At 37.6% G+C, this 17,118-nt stretch overlaps 1 protein-coding gene across 2 annotated transcripts in view; it reads left to right on the top strand.

Moving 5' to 3' along the window:
* The first annotated feature begins 6,431 nt into the window (after nt 1-6,431).
* The window catches only part of LOC125245524 (potassium voltage-gated channel subfamily A member 1), a 43,005-nt gene continuing 32,318 nt past the window's right edge, over nt 6,432-17,118 (top strand). For both annotated transcript variants that reach the window (XM_048156141.1, XM_048156143.1), the window contains exon 1: nt 6,432-10,216. In XM_048156141.1, coding sequence (XP_048012098.1) covers nt 7,653-9,296 — 1,644 coding nt within the window. In that variant the 5' untranslated portion in view covers nt 6,432-7,652 and the 3' untranslated portion in view covers nt 9,297-10,216. The remainder of the gene's footprint in view (nt 10,217-17,118) is intronic.

The raw sequence follows: 17,118 nt of genomic DNA, 5'->3' as shown, positions 1-17,118 counted from the left end.
GTGTTTGTTCAAAATTAATGTTGACATAACTAATTGGGCAGTGGATCCGTAGTTCCCAGTATGCTTTGCAAGGGACTGCATTAGGAGAGTAAATTTAGGGATTTAAGTGTTATTTTATGTGTTTTTCAGTAAAGTGAAATATGTTCTTAGTTTATGTTAGTGTTTAATGTTCAATTATGTTGGACATATAGAGTAGTTTCTGTAATGTTTTTGAATTTTGTGTTTAACATTATGCAGAAGAGTGTCGCCTGTGTTTAGGCTGTGCACGCTCATATACGCATGTTTATAGGATGGAATTCCTGCTCTCAATTCAATTGACTTTGTTCAATGAGTTATTTTTGAGTGCATTTTGTAGAGAAAATATTTAATTTAATTAGGTAAATTAAGTCAATAAATGTGTTCACCTTACGTAATAAACATATCATTATTAAGTAAGCTGCACATATAAATATTATGTAACAGTGACATTCAAATGATTTGTATTTACTCAAAGAAATTTTGTCAGCTTTACTTGAAATTCTTTTGTTCATACAACTAAATTGATATTTGTAAAAATTACTCAATATAGTTGCATGGAACCACTTGACACTTCTTTTTTAAGTAAATCCAACAATTAAAGGATTAGTCCACTTTCAAATTTTCCTGATAATTTACTCACCCCCATGTCATCCAAGAAAAAAATGTAAATGTATATGCTTTATATAAACAAATGATCGCCTTTGTAAGTGCTTCCGCCAAAACCGCATTTCCGTATTCTTCAAAAAGCTTATGCTGTACTTCCTACGCCTTCCCTATTCTAATTACGGACGAACGCAGCACCAGTTAAATTTTTTTCGTAAGTTGAATAGGGAAGGCGTAGAACATACAGCGTAAGCTTTTTGAAAAATACGGAAAGTGGAAGCACTTACCAAGGCGAACATTTGTTTATATAAAGCATATACATTTTTTTTTTTTTTTTTAAAGGTCCCGTTTTTCGTGTTTTTTTGAAGCTTTGATTGTGTTTATAGTGTGCAATATAACATGTGTTCATGTTTCGCGTGTAAAAAAACACAGTATTTTTCACATAATTTACTTATCTGTATACCTCTGTTTCCACTGTCATAAAAACGGGCTGATGACTTCCTTGTTCTATGAAGTCCCTCCTTCAGAAATACGTAACGAGTTCTGATTGTGCCAGCGGTTCCTGTGTTGTGATTCGACAGCAGTTTAGCGAACCTTGCCCGGAAAGGTCATGCCTCTTACCATAACGTGGAGATGCACGCGCTCAGTGTTATTGTAAACATGTCTTTAATTTTACCCTATCAATTTGAGCCGGAATCAGACCCGGTGATTGGATTGTGGGATGAAAATAACAGCGTTTCGACGACATGGCGACAAACACACTCTACAAAAGCAACTCTTGTGTATTCCTGTGGGCGGAGGTTAGTCAAAAAACTGTTTTAGTGACGTCATTAAAGAAGGAAGTAGAGGGATGTAGTCCAAACTGGCCGTTCGATGTAGGCGACTTCTGTTAAATAAAATATCTCGCTTGGCATTGAACTTTGAGCTTTAAAATTTTACAGATTTTATTTATACTCTAACAACAACATTACACACTAACTAAAGTTTGAAACATGGGATCACGAAGAACGGGACCTTTAAATGATCAATCGTTTCTCTAGATAAGACCCTTATTCCTCGTCTGGTATCGTTTAAAGCTCTTTGAAGCTGCACTGAAACTGTAATTTTGACCTTCAACCGTTTGGAGTCCATTGAAGTCCACTATAAGGAGAATAATCCTGGAATGTTTTCATCAAAAACCTTCATTTCTTTTCGAGTGAAGAAAAGAAAGACATGAAAATCTTCGATGACATGGGGGTGAGTAAATTATCAGGAAAAATTTATTTGAAAGTGAACTAATCCTTTAATTTTTTTGAGTGAATGATCTTTTTAAAATGTAAAGTTATTCATCTAATAAATTATTCATTCTAGAACGTTATGCAACTTCACATACTTTTGAAAATCCAGTGTTTAGTTGATTCTGGTAAGCACTCATTGTCACAGATGTAAACATGACGGCATTCTTATTCCACAAGGGAGTTTGGTGTCACAGCATTTGTTTCCATGCGGACCGTTAAAGAACGCAACACACACATCTCCCAGACATCCTGTAGAATTCAATCAGCCAGATGATGACTTTGAAAATCCTGAAGTGTTTCCAGTTAAATGTGCTGTATACTATTTCTCAAATTCGTTGTTGAACACTGTTGATATTTGAAGTCAACCAAAACAAACCCACCCCTCTCTTCATTACTCCGCCAAACACCTCATTCTCTAGCAGTCGTCAGTGTGCAGTAGTTTAACTGCAAAAACTCTCAATATCTGGCCACTGTTACACACGCAATGTGAGTGGATGTCTGTTTATCAAAGCTGACGCACAACAAAATGCTTCACGAACAATAAAGCGCAGTTGATGAACGAACGACAAGGAAGCACAAAAAAATGAAAGTACAGTACACAAGCGTAAATACAAACAAAAGATCGTTGTTAGTCGCCAACAGTACAGCAGCTCCAGACAATCAAAACCCAGTGTCACTCACATGTGAAGGAATCAAAGCAGCCTCCACATCTGTTTTTGGGCCTTCCCGCTTAGCTTGCTCCAGTGCTGGAAAGGTTTTCTAATATTAACACGGGTCCTAAAGCGCTTGCCCAGCCATAAACCTTCATTCCAGTGATACTCTTTTGAGCTCTTTTGTATTGTGTCCCATCTCTTGTTCAGCAGTTTTTTTTTTTCTTATTTTCAAATCTCCCTCTTGCTCGTTTTCTCTCCTCGACCGTCATACACCCTCTAATGCTAATTGGTTAGAAGTTTGTTGTTGGTGTCGGTCCGACTAACTTGCCAGCAGTGTTTTTGAAATAATACAGAGTCCACCTTTAAGTGTGCTACGTCGGCGTGACATCTGAAGCTGAGACTATAGGCCTATATTTAGAGATAGACCATTGGAATGTGCAACTGACCAATCAGAATCAAGTATTGCAGAGTGCAGTGTAATAATTGTTAATAAATTAAAAACAAAAACAGAGATCTGTTAATTTGCAAATGTTAAATGATATGCCCCAAACAGAGTGTCTATTTACACCAAGTGCAAATAGAGTACCTCTATTTGAAAGTGCCATGCTTTGAAAGTGCTATATGGTATAGGACCTTAATGGTGTTATAAATAACCTTTTATAAATAATCTTTACAGTTACAGTGTGTCTCTTCTATTTGTTGATGTAAAAGCAAATCTGTTTATGAAGGCCAAAATTAGCAAAACATGGACAGTGTGAGCCCTTTACAATGTTAAAAGGAAAAGGTGATAAACGGTTCTTCAAGACAATACGGTTCTAAATAGAACTGTTACTACGTGTAAAGAAGCTTTAAAGGATTAATTCACTTTAAAATGAAAATTGCCCCAAGCTTTATTCACCCTCAAGCCATCCTAGGTGTATATGACTTTCTTCTTTCTGATGAACACAATCAGAGATATATTAAAAAATATCCTACACATTCAAGCTTTATAATGGCATTGAACAGAACCAGCGAGTATAAAGCTCAAGAAAGTGCATCCATCCAAAGCAAAATGTACTCCACACAGCTCCGGGGGGTTAATAAAGGCCTTCTGAAGCGATGTATTTGTGCAAGAAAAATATCCATATTTAACAAGTTATAAAGAAAAATATCTAGCTTTAGCCAGACCACCTTCCATATTCAACTTAGGAAGAAATTTTTCGTATGTTGAATAGGGAAGTCGTAGGACGTAGCGTTAGTGTTTTGAACTGCTAGAGGCATTACAATTTCTTCGTAAGTTGAATACGGTAAGCGGTCTGGTGGAAGCTAGATATTTTACTTTATAACTTGTTAAATATAGATATTTTTCTTACACAAATGCATCGCTTCACTTCAGAAAGCTTTTTTCGTAAGTTGAATAGGGAAGTCGTAGGACGTAGCGTGAGTGTTTTGAACTGCGAGAGGCATTACACGTTCTTCGTAAGTTGAATACGGTAGGTGGTCTGGCGGAAGCTAGATATTTTACTTTATAACTTGTTAAATACAGATATTTTTCTTACACAAACGCATCACTTTGCTTTAGAAGTCCTTTATTAACCCCCCGGAGCTGTGTGGAGTATGTTTTGCTTTGGATGGATGCACTTTCTTGAGCTTTATACTCGCTGGTTCCATTCCCTGCCATTATAAAGCTTGGATGTGTCGGAATATTTATTACTATAACTCAGATTGTGTTCGTCAGAAAGAAGAACGTCATATACACGATGGCTTGAGGATGGGTAAAGCTTTGGGTAATTTTCATTTTAAAGTGAACTAATCCTTTAAAAGTGCTCTATGTAAGAATGAAAGCTAGTGGTTGAAATGGGTACTGCAGTCCAAATGCTAAATATTGTTTGCCCCGCCCCCTCCTCCTCAGACTCGACGCTCTCGCGGGTTGCCAGTTTGAAGACATGCAACAGGAGCGAGCTCAATTGACACTGGAAGGCGAGGAGACTTACACACTATGATGAGTTGATATCGCATTTTAATATGCTCCTGTTCAAAGAGATTTTTAGATGGATGCTGGGGCTTTTTAGGTCGGGTAGAATCTGCGATCTCTGACCCAGTTTGTTCGCTGGTGTCCATGGCTGCAATTCGCTGGCAACCCGGGGAGGCGAAAAACTGTTGGGTAAATTGGCAATGTGCGGTCTTGCACATACCAAAACAAAAACAGAAATTCCGACACGGAACGCAAATTTCAAAGTAAAATAACTGGCTGCAGCAATGGCTTTCAGAGAAACGGTGATGTGTGGTTGATATTATGTCAAATTTTAGCTAAACGCTTGATTGATGTCACAATACTTATACATCTGGTTTAACAAGTGATAGCCTCAATAAACTAGACCCACAGAATCAGGCGAATGCAGTTTTTAAACTGTCTTTATATAGTTCTGGAGATTATCTTGAAGCATGAATAAAGACTGTGGTCATGTGAGCCACATTTCACCACAGAATGCAGCAAATGACCAAGAGTGCAAAACGACATGATAAGAGAAGCAGCAGGTCTTCAGCCATCTCATTCAGTGTTAATACTCCACCGGGATCAGTTCTCCATCACCTGTTACCCGCTTGACTCCATCAACACATAATCTCTCTCTTTACCTCTTACACTTAACCCACTCATTCCTTTTTAAGCATTTATTATTTCCCTACTTTTCTTCAACGGCAGCAGATTTTTAGTGTTTTATTTCCACACAGGCAGATTGTTCAGCATATGGAGGGGGCAAATGAGGCAGCGTTTGAGGGATAAAGCACTTCTGTAAGATATCACAGCTTCCCGCTCAAAAATCTCATGATAACAGGGACATGTCTCATTGACTGAGCTTGACTGAGAACTGTGTACTGATAAGTGTCAAGATATGTAATACAGGTGTGATATGTATAGGTAAGTCGAATTAAGTTAAATTGGGCCTTCAGGTTGATTAAGATAATAATAAAAAATCTAACTGGCAATGACTTGAATTAACCTCTTCTATGATAAAAATGTTTCTATTTTTAAAAAAAAAAATTACTTAGAGATGTCAAACATTTCTAGGTGGTGTTACTGTCCCACCCTTAAAGGATTAGTTCACTTTCAAATTAAAATTTTCTGATAATTTACTCAACCCCATGTCATCCAAGATGTTCATGTCCTTCTCTCTTCAGTCGAAAAGAAATTAAGGTTTTTGAGCAAAACATTTTAGGATTTTTCTCCATATTCAATAGCCTCCAAACGGTTGAAGGTCAAAACTACAGTTTCATTGCAGCTTCAAAGCGTTCTATTGTTATTAGTTCTTCTCTATTAGAATTCCAGCAGTGTAGACAATGCTAAGTGTATTAATGCCCTCCTCAGGTCAACATTTGAACTAAATTGTCATATACAATATGTTAGTGCAAGTATATAACAATTGGTTCAAATTTTGACCTGAGGAGGGCAGTAATACACTTAGCAGTGTCTACACTGCTGGAATTCTAATAGAGAAGAAGAAGAAGAAGAAGAAGAAGAAGAAGAAGAAGAAGAGAGCTAGTTCAAGAGCTCTCTTCATTAATGGTTAAAATGTATAAAATGTAAATTTTTTTTTTTTAGAAAATGAGCAATGGTTTCTGTAGATAAGACCCTTATTTCTCGTCTGTGATCGTGTAGAACGCGTTGAAGCTGCAATGAAACTGTAATTTTGACCTTCAACCATTTGGAGGCCATTGAAGTCCACTATATGGAGAATAATCCTGGAATGTTTTCATCAAAAACCTTAATTTCTTTTCGACTGAAGAAAGAAAGACATGAACATCTTGGATAACATGGGGGTGAGTAAATTATCAGGAAATTTTAATTTGAAAGTGAACTAATCCTTTAATGAAAAAAGATCCCAGATAATTTTAACCTTTTTATTTAGGACATGGTTGGTTGACAGTTCATGCAAATTTGGTCAAAAAGGCTGATTTTTGAGTCATATTCTATTTTGGTACGTTAATGACCTGAGTCATGAAGTTGGCTTTCACAGTTCTCTTTAGCAGTAAGTCAATCAGAGGTGCTGTCGCCATAGTTTTATCCCAGTGGGAGGAAACATTCCAGATTTTTAGAATCAAATTTTAAATCAGGCTTCAAATCAGTTTTGACTTTTGTGTTCATGCAAGGTTTAATATGTGTGCAAGTTAATATTACTAATATTTGAAGAAAAAAGTCTCTGGTCCTGAGATTTCTGAAGTAAAATTGACCATGATGCATCATTTGCAGTTCTTAACTGATGCACATACAGGAATCATCCATGTGAATTCCTCTCGGTTAGCTGAATATGTGTAGCCTACCGTCTCTCAAAATAATGTCAGGAAATGACACACACACATATACACATGAACTTGTGGTGATGCAACTAAGGCCAAGGCAAAATAATGTCAACTCATGTGTGAATGTATGCTAATTTAGCACAGATGCAGAAAATAAATCACATAAAAAGAGTCAGTGGCAGAAGCTTGGCGAGCTGACATGATGAAAAAACCTACAAAAAAGACAATAGTTTTATTAATGCTTTTATTTTAGTAACCCTTTTATCAGTGTTGCTTGGGAAGGCATATGCTACATTAAACCTTCAATCTTAAAAATGTAATTATTTGTATAGTAGGCTAGGCTATGTTTGCTAAAAACACATTAATAGCTAAGCTGTTAAACGGAGGGAATCTATCTATCCCCCCACACATTTCAGCTAAATGATTCGTTTTAATGATTAAATTCATTGGTGTGAACACTCCCGCGCGGCAGGTAATTAATAAAATCAATATTTAGCTTGTTTATCTTTACGAATTTGTTTCCATATCCATCCACTTCAACGAAAGTCCTTACAGCCGAGTGGTATACCAACGCTTTGAGAATCGATTCGTTCACTGTTCAAAAGAACCGACTCGCATGTGAATCACTCCTGTACTTACGCTCAGAGCGCACACATGAATTACCAGAGTGACGGGAGGATGTTTGGATTATAATACACATCTTTATCCGAAGCAGAACAATATAACGGCAAAGAAAACGACGAGTGTGGATATACGAGGGGCTTTTGGGTTTTTTTTTTTTATTCTACAGGTCTTTTATTAATGAATATTTAATGGCTTGGAAATGGAGATAGCTTTGGTGAGTTTTGAGAAGCGGGGAGATGGAGGCAATGATGGAGAAACCTACCAAAACCAAAACTCACTGGATCATCCACGCTTGGTCCACAACAAAGAATTATACTCGAGAAGTCCACAACAGAGCTCATGGAAAATGAACGACATGAATAACACAATGATGGGCTCCACTGAGAATACGGTGGATTATTACAGTCCCCATTTGTTTGATGAGGACATTTTGGACATGGATATGGACCATGAGAACAACGAACGGGTTCTTATTAATATCGCCGGGCTGAGGTTCGAGACCCAGCTGGGCACTCTGAACCAGTTTCCCGACACTTTACTGGGAGACCCTGACAAGAGAATAAAGTATTTCGACCCTCTCAGGAATGAGTATTTCTTTGATCGCAACAGACCGAGTTTTGACGGAATTCTTTATTTCTATCAGTCGGGCGGGAAAATCCGACGACCTGTTAACGTGTCTATCGACGTGTTTGCCGATGAAATTCGCTTTTATCAGCTGGGAGAAGAAGCGATGGACCGTTTCCGCGAGGACGAGGGCTTTATCAAAGAAGAAGAGAAACCGTTGCCACAGAATGAGTTTCAGAAACAGGTATGGCTCATTTTTGAGTACCCTGAAAGCTCTAGTCCTGCGCGAGGCATCGCTATAGTCTCCGTCATCGTCATCACCATTTCCATCATAACTTTTTGTCTGGAAACTTTACCCGAGTTTCGCGACGAGCGAGAGCTTCCAGTGACTAGTCGCGCGATCAATGGTACTCAAGAGCGCCCGTCGCTCACCTTCACCGACCCGTTCTTCATCGTTGAAACCACCTGCGTGATTTGGTTCACCTTTGAGCTCTTTGTGCGCTTCTTTGCATGTCCCAGTAAGTCTGAATTCTCCAAAACCATCATGAACATCATTGACATCATGTCCATCATGCCTTACTTCATCACACTGTGCACAGAGCTGGCGGAGCAGCAGGGTCAGGAGCACAACAATGGCCAGCAGGCCATGTCACTGGCCATACTGAGGGTCATTCGTTTGGTTCGGGTGTTTCGCATATTTAAGCTCTCTAGACACTCCAAGGGGCTTCAGATTTTGGGTCAGACTCTGAAAGCCAGCATGCGAGAGCTGGGCCTCTTGATCTTCTTTCTTTTCATTGGTGTCATATTGTTCTCCAGTGCTGTCTTCTTTGCTGAGGCAGATGAACCTGAGTCTCACTTCTCCAGCATCCCAGATGCCTTCTGGTGGGCGGTGGTGACCATGACAACAGTTGGGTATGGTGATATGAGACCGATTACGGTGGGGGGCAAAATTGTGGGCTCCCTCTGTGCCATTGCAGGGGTGTTGACCATTGCACTACCGGTGCCCGTCATCGTGTCTAACTTCAACTATTTCTACCACAGAGAAACTGACCAAGATCAGGCATCTCTCAGAGACGAGCCTACTAATGTTGGCACTTCAAACCCTTGCGATGAACTTCACGGGCTGAGGAAATCATCAACCTCCAACTCAAGAGATACAGAACACAATGAAGAAACAAACATGCCTGTTGAAAAGACTAACATGAAAGCTAACAGCAGAATGGATATTAAACGCTCCCTTTATACATTTTGCTTGGATGCTAGAGAAACAGATCTCTAGTTCGTCCATCACCACCCCATTGCCCGTCATTGTTTCCAACTTAAGCTATTTTTATCTCAGGGATACTGACCAGGAGCAAAGCATCTCTCAGAGAAGAGCCTGGCAGTGGCCCTTCAAGCTCATGTGATGAACTTCATGTGTTGAAGAAATCTTCAATATATGGAGAATACAGTGAGGAATCAAACATGTTTGAGACGACTAACATGATAAACTGGATATTGGACAAACCTCTAGTCCATCCATCTCCTGCAGGCTATGTTAATGCACCCAAAGTCTGTACAATCCAAGGATCATCGCACTGCTAAAATCCTGTAAAGTTGCAGTTATTTTTTTAAAGTACATTCTAATCTGTTGATCTCTTGGGCATCAACAGCTTTTGAGTGATTTCTTATCCAGAATAGAACACAAAATAATGATTAATTAAATAAGTAAAATATTAAGAACTTGCTGGGATGCTTTGAAATTCGATCACAGGCCTTAACTCTTTCAACCAATCTATTGTATAGTTGACTCCCAACTTAAGTGAAAAGCCAAAATAGGTTTTCTTCTTTGAAAGCATATTTAAAATAATGCATGTACATAGTTTTTTGTAAAATAATTGTTAGGGTCTTGTTCAATACCACTTTTATTGTTAGTCTAAAACAGTTTATGTGAAGTTTGTGGCTATCAGTAACTTTTATCAGTAACTTATTTTTTCATTGGCGTATGAAATTTAAGAAGCACTTCGTGGGAAAGGACAACTTTAATGTGTTTTGCCACTGGATTCACAACGATGAAGCCTTTTCGACTTTTCATTTCCCCTGAAGTTTATGTAAGACTGTGTACAGGAGAGAGAAACCACAACAAACGACTGAACCATGATAATCCATTGAATCCAGAGGAGAACTTGAAGAAAATCCAGTGATCCGTTCTCATATAAGGTCAGTCTCCTCATTAAGTCTACACTGTCCAATTCATTTACTTTCAGTGCTTTTCTTGCGCTTGAAATGTTGTGTTTTTATGCACAATTGTAACCACAGATATTGTTCATTATATTATTTTATAACATTATAATATTTCAGCATTTGTTCATTTAACCCTAATAGACCACCAAAAAACATGATTTATGTACCATGTAAAAAACGTTACCCAAAAAATACGCATTTAACATTTTCATGATTCTGGAATATTCCTTCACCTCACTGACCTCCTGTAAAGTACCTGAAATGGCATGCTGTGCGATTCAAATAGCCAAACATGTTTCTATGAGGGATTTCACAATGTGAAATAAGTATTAAATTATTCTAAACACGTTTCAAATTTTACACATCCAATGCATTGCATGATCTAAAATTCAGAGAATTAGTCTGTTCATATTTATTCATGTTGAGCTGTCAGATTACAATAGACAAAATAAGAGCCAGTGAATGTGTGAGTTCACTTCCATTATTGACACTGTTTGAATCTCATGTATGCAAGTGCTTGAAGGGGGGCGAGTTGTTATTATGTGCCAGGAACCAACCAGAAAATAAGTGTGTGTGTTTGTGGCAGGGGCGATCACAGACAGTGTTGTTCTATGAGGAGTGACATATCCTGTTTCACAGAGGATTAGATATGCCCGTTATAGGTTATATCACATAACCTTTGAGAAAGTGTTAGAGTGTGTGTACTGCATGCTTATTTTGGTTGCATAGATACATGAGACAGCTGCTTTTTAACAGTGGGCAATGTAGGTCAGGAGTGACAAGTATAAAGACTGATAGCAATAAAACTTAAGCACATCCAATGATCACAACTGCATATTGTTAATTATGTGACTGCAAGAAGTACAACATGTTCCTGGATCAACATTTTTGTTGATCCTGGAACAACATTCCAATCAACCAATCAGATTTGAGGGACAAGTTTAGGGCCCTATCATACACACGTCGCAATGCGGCACCAGGCGCAACGCAAGTGTTTTTTGCTAGTTTCAGCCCGACGCAGTTATCATTTTCCTGTGCCACGTTGTTTAAATAGCAAATGCATTTGCGCTCATTTGTGCGCCCGTGGCCGTGCTGGTCTGAAAATGAGGTGTGTTCAGGCGCGTTGCTGAAATAGACTGCGCCATCGACCAACTGAAACCTGGAGACTGTCCTCCAAAAAACGACCCTATAGGTAATTTTTTCAAGCACCTTATTACGACCTATATTTACATTTTAAACTCATGCATCCTCAAGCTGGCTTAAAAATAATGACAGTGTCGTGTTACGTCTGTCGTCATGAAATGACATATGACCGTCGTTACCAATCAAAATGCGTGTTAATTTAAATGCAATGTGGGGACATTTTACACTATACCCGCCATTTGTCCTTTTTTCATTTAGCAAAACGCACTTTTTTATTAACGACTACACCTACCCCAACCCTAAACCTACCCCTAGTGATTTATAGTGCATAAACACTTTATGAGCACATGCATTCCCTGGGAACGAACCCACGATCACATGATTGCATATTGTTGTATATTGCAATGCTCTACCGATTGAGCTACGCGAAACCCAAAATATGACGCAGATAAAAGGAAACAATGCATTAAAATGAAAGTGTCCTGTTATCGATAGGGGCGCAACTTTAGTAAACGCTCCTAAGGGTCATATTTCATGAATTAAAATGAAAGTGTCCTGTTGTCAACAGGGGCGCAACTTTAGTAAACGTTCCTATGGGTCATATTTCAGGGAAGTGACAAATGACCTAAATGGGCGTATTGGTTGGAGAACATGTTGGAAACATGGTCTAAAGTCAATGACGCAATTTTTTTTTTTTTTTTTTTTTAAGAGCGCTTTATTATTGTGTGCATAAAGATAAAAATGCTTTGGTGGAATCTGGCTTTTCCCGTAGATAGTCTGCTCACACACTTTAACCTTGCACATGAGCAGATCCGTTTCCTTTGCTAGAGAAGCGTTCAGTTTTTCTGCTTGCAAATTCTTCCATGTAAATAGTGAATCCGCCATGGCGCGAGTGCAACTGGCTTTTAAAGGGAATGGGAGACTCTGATTTGTTTATTGCATGTTATGCTCAAAACAACCCATTACTCATTAAGAAAATAGGGACTACCCTTTTAGACCAACCATTTTTCCTGCCGTTAAACTAGCAAAAGTGGATTCGGACACTTGCGGCGTGCACTTTAGATCATGCGCTTAGATCGTAAAAATAGGGCCCTTAAAGGGTTAGTTCACCCAAAAATGAAAATTCTGTCATTTATTACTCACCCTCATGCCGTTCCACACCCGTAAGACCTTTGTTAATCTTCGGAACACAAATAAAGATATTTTCGTTGAAATCCGATGGCTCCATGAGTCCTCCACAGGGAGCAATGACACTTCCTCTCTCAAGATCCGTAAAGGTACTAAAAACATATTTAAATCAGTTCATGTGAGTACAGTAGTTCAATATTAATATTATAAAGCGAAGTAACGACTTATTTAGTGATGGCCGATTTCAAAACACTGCTTCAGGAAGATTTGGAGCACAAATGAATCAGTGTATCGAATCATGATTCAGATCGCGCGTCAAACTGCCAACGGCTGAAATTTGGCGCTCCGAACAGCAGATTCGATACACTGATTCATTTATGCTCCGAATTTTCATGAAGCAGTGTTTTGAAATTGGCCATCACTAAATAAGTCTTTATTTTGGTTTTTTTTTGGCGCTCCAAAATATTCTCATCGCTTTATAATATTAATATTGAACCACTGTACTCACGTGAACCAATTTAAATATGTTTTTAGTACCTTTATGGATCTTGAAAGAGGAAGTGTCATTGCGCTCTATGGAGGCCTCACGGAGCCATCGGATTTCAACTAAAATATCTTAATTTGTGTTCCTAAGATAAATGAAGGTCTCACGGGTGTGGAACGGCATGAGGGTGAGTAACAAATGACAGAATTTTCATTTTTGGGTGAACTAACCCTTTAAAGTTTACAGTGTGTCTTTAGGCTTAAAACCAGGGTTAGGTGCTTCTACATCAGTGTTATTAACCTATCATTTCCCTTTGATTTTAGGGGTAAGATATGGGTAGGGTTAGGTTTAAGGGTAGGGATAGGGTTAAAGGGTTAGTTCATCCAAAAATGAAATTTCTGTCATTAAGTACTCACCCTTGTGTCATTCCAAACCTGTAAGATCTTCATTGCAATGATGTTGCTGCCTATGTGTGGTTCGGATAACTCTTGGATTTCATCAAAAATATCTTGATTTGTGTTCCGAAGATGAACGAAGGTCTTACAGGTTTGGAATGACATTAGGGTGACTAATTAATGACAGAAATTTCATTTTTGGGTGAACTAATCCTTTAAGACTAAATTTTCAGACAGAACTGTTGTTCCAGGATCAACCAAATAAGTTGATCCAGGAACATGTCTCAGCAAAATCACGATTACCTGGACGGTCTTCATATGCACTCTGAGCTGACCTCTTCAGACAATAGTGTTTTTGTTAATTACACAATAAAATGTTAAAGTTGGTGCAGTTGATGCTCCCTTTAGACCCCTTAGCTTTTAGATCCTACAGCTTCATTTACTCTTCCATCAACTTGTTTCAATAGGAAAATTTTACAGGAAAGACAACTTCAAAGTGATTTAATTGGACTCTTAATAATAATTTGTTGGTGTGTTTAATGTGATAAGTCACATTTAAGAAACGTTTTTGCAATGTAGCACAGTTTCTCAGCCATGTTCCAGCAGGTGACAAACCACCAAAAAAAAAAAATAGATGCAGATCAATCACTTCAACAGGTGATTGCTGGAATATTTGCAAATATCATCATGAGGAATTAAAACACTTTCATTGATCAATAGACTGATGAAGATGAGTGTTAAAAGAGATGTGGTGACTAGACATAAATGATTAAGAGCAGTATTCTTTAAGCTCTTGAAAGTGCGTCATGACTGTAAACTTGCCACTACAGTCTGTTTGTTAATGTGCACAAGCTAGTCATGTTATATTTGGTTGAAGAGGAGGGTCTGAGCTCATCATCAGCATTCACTGGAGATGTGATGAGCTCAGACCCTTCTTTTCAACCAACTAACATGATGGTTAGGCTGTGAATGGGGACAAATTTGACAAGGTCCAATAGTTACGGAGGCTTTCAAAGCAAGATTCACTGCACTACAGTAGTACAAAAACAGCACAAACCATTGACATTATAGAGAGATGAATAACGTATTCGGTCTTAAAGGGATAGTTCACCCAAAAATGAATCTTCATTTACTCACACTCAAGTTGTTTCAAACCTGTATGAATTTCTTTCTTTTGTTAAACACTAAAGAATATATTTTGAAGAATGTCGGTAACCAAACAGTTGATGGATCTCATTGACTTCCATAGTATTTTGTTTTTCCATTTTCCATTTTTTTCCAGCAGTTGTGATTGTGAATTGGCTTGTCTTTATTGAATCAGTTGTCTGTATTTATCACAGCATGCTTGCTTCATTTGCAATCAAATAGCAATTTTGTTACTCTGAATCTACCCTGTCACTGTGTCAGTGTGATCTGGATGTAGGTGAACATCTGGCAGGAGTTAAAGACATTGTGCTGAAATCAAAGAAAATGCGAAAGTAATTAACGTGTTATAACAATGTGCAATTCACTGTAGGATTGTAGGATATATTAGTAGAGCATCAGTAGAATGTATTTAACACAACTATTCATCTTTAATTGATTAATATTAACTAGATTTGTATACTTTCTGAGGCAAACATGGGTGGTGTTTGCATGTGCAAAACTCACTGCCAGTGAATGGTTTTAAGAGCATTGCTAAAGTGTTCTTAGTGTTTTTAGCATGTAGTTATGCAATTGCTACAGTGTTCTTATGTGATTAATAATTAGTTTAGCTTTGAAGCATTTTAAGGCATTTTATTTACTTAAAGGATTAGTTCACTCAAAAATTAAAATTCTGTCATTAATTACTCACCCTCATGTCGTTCCACACCCGTAAGACCTTTGTTCATCTTTGGAACACAAATTAAGATATTTTTGATAAAATCCGACGGCTCAGCAAGATAATTAACACTTTCAGATGCCCAGAAAGCTACTAAAGACATATTTAAAACAGTTCATGTGACTACAGTGATTCAACCTTAATATTATAAAGTGACGAGAATACTTTTTGTGGCCCAAAATAACGACTTTTCAACAATATCAAGTGATGGCTGAATTCAGAACACTGCTTCATGAAGCTTCGAAGCTTTACGAATCTTTTGTTTCGAATCAGTGGTTCAGCTCGCATATCAAACTGCCGAAGTTATGTGAACCGTTGAAATTTCGAAACATTTATGCTGTAACGAAGCGTCGTTTACTGAAATAACGTGACTTTGGCGCTCCAAACCACTGATTCGAAACAAAAGATTCGTAAAGCTTCATGAAGCAGTGTTTTGAGATCGCCCATCACTAGATGTTGTTGAATAATTCGTTATTTTGTTTACTTTTGCACACAAAAAGTATTTTCGTCACTTTGTAATATTAAAGTTGAACCACTGTAGTCACATGAACTGTTTTAAATATGTTTTTAGTAGCTTTCTAGCAATTGAAAAGGAAAATTAAATTTCTCTCAATGGAGGCCTCACTGAGCCATTGGATTTTATCAAAAATATCTTCATTTGTGTTCCGAAGATGAACGAAGGTCTTACGGGTGTGGAACGACATGAGGGTGAGTAATTAGGGACATAATTTTCATTTTTTGGTGAACTAACCCTTTAAGTATAAATTGTCTTCAACTTAATGTTGAAATCTTTAAGGATGGGAAATTGTAACCGTGGCTCACAAAGGGTTACAGTTTGTTGGTGTGAAATCAGCATAAATGTGGTCTAGGTCATGTTAATGGATCAGTATGTTTTATTCTTCTCATAGTCTCTTCAGTCAAATGCATCATTATTGCAGATAAAGTGTGGTTTCAGCACCACAGACAGCTCCATATATTCTAGCAAAGCTTGTAAAAGTGCACAAATCATTTGCAAGCCATTTAATAAAAGAAACCTTTTGAGTGGTGGACAGACATCATATAACAGATGAAAATAGCATTAGACAGGCTTTATCAAAGACTTAACCTATAGCCACTCTCATTCAAATTAGTAGTTCAACTGATTTGTCCAGGTGAAACACTCTTTATGATCCACAGTACTGTATGTAGCAGTAGAGAATCCTGGAGCTTTGTGAAGTACAATTTGATCATGATGTTTACTAGTATTATGATTTAGGTTAAATTAACTATAGGTCTTTTATGGGCTAATGCTGATTTAACTGAAAGTAGTTTTTAATTTGTCCCTCAGTTATAATAATGCACTTACAATAGAATAAAATAACTAATATAATTCAATTAAATGCATCTACTCACCTTCATGTCACTTCAAACCTGTATGGCTTATTTTTTCAGTTGAACACAAAATGAGAAATTTAGAAGAATGTCCATGCTGCTCTTTTCCATACAATGGAAGTGAAAGGTGACTATGACTGTCAATCAAGACTTTCAATGAATAATGAAAATTAAATTTTAAGTCTCAGTATGTTCCTCACACACGATTATAGTATGACTTCAAAAGTGTTTGATTATAAGCATCTGCTTTTGTGTTCCACAGAAATTAAAAAGTCTTAAGGGTTTGGAACGACATTAGGGCGAGTGAATGATCACAGAATTTTTGGGTGAAATGTAATTTTAAAATGTGTTTCAAGAGTTTCATCCACCCTCCACATTTTTAAAATAATTTTTATTTTATCTATTTTTTTTTTTACTGAGGAACAAGTTGAAATTACACCACAAATACTGTGAATAGAGCTTAACTTGTATTGAACCCAGAACACCCTTTTAATCT

The sequence above is a fragment of the Megalobrama amblycephala genome, linkage group LG14 (genome assembly GCF_018812025.1).
Source record: "Megalobrama amblycephala isolate DHTTF-2021 linkage group LG14, ASM1881202v1, whole genome shotgun sequence".
In the NCBI taxonomy this organism is placed as follows: Eukaryota; Metazoa; Chordata; class Actinopteri; order Cypriniformes; family Xenocyprididae; genus Megalobrama; species Megalobrama amblycephala.
Note: the sequence above shows the minus strand (reverse complement) of the source record. Positions and strands in the feature narration are given on the sequence as shown.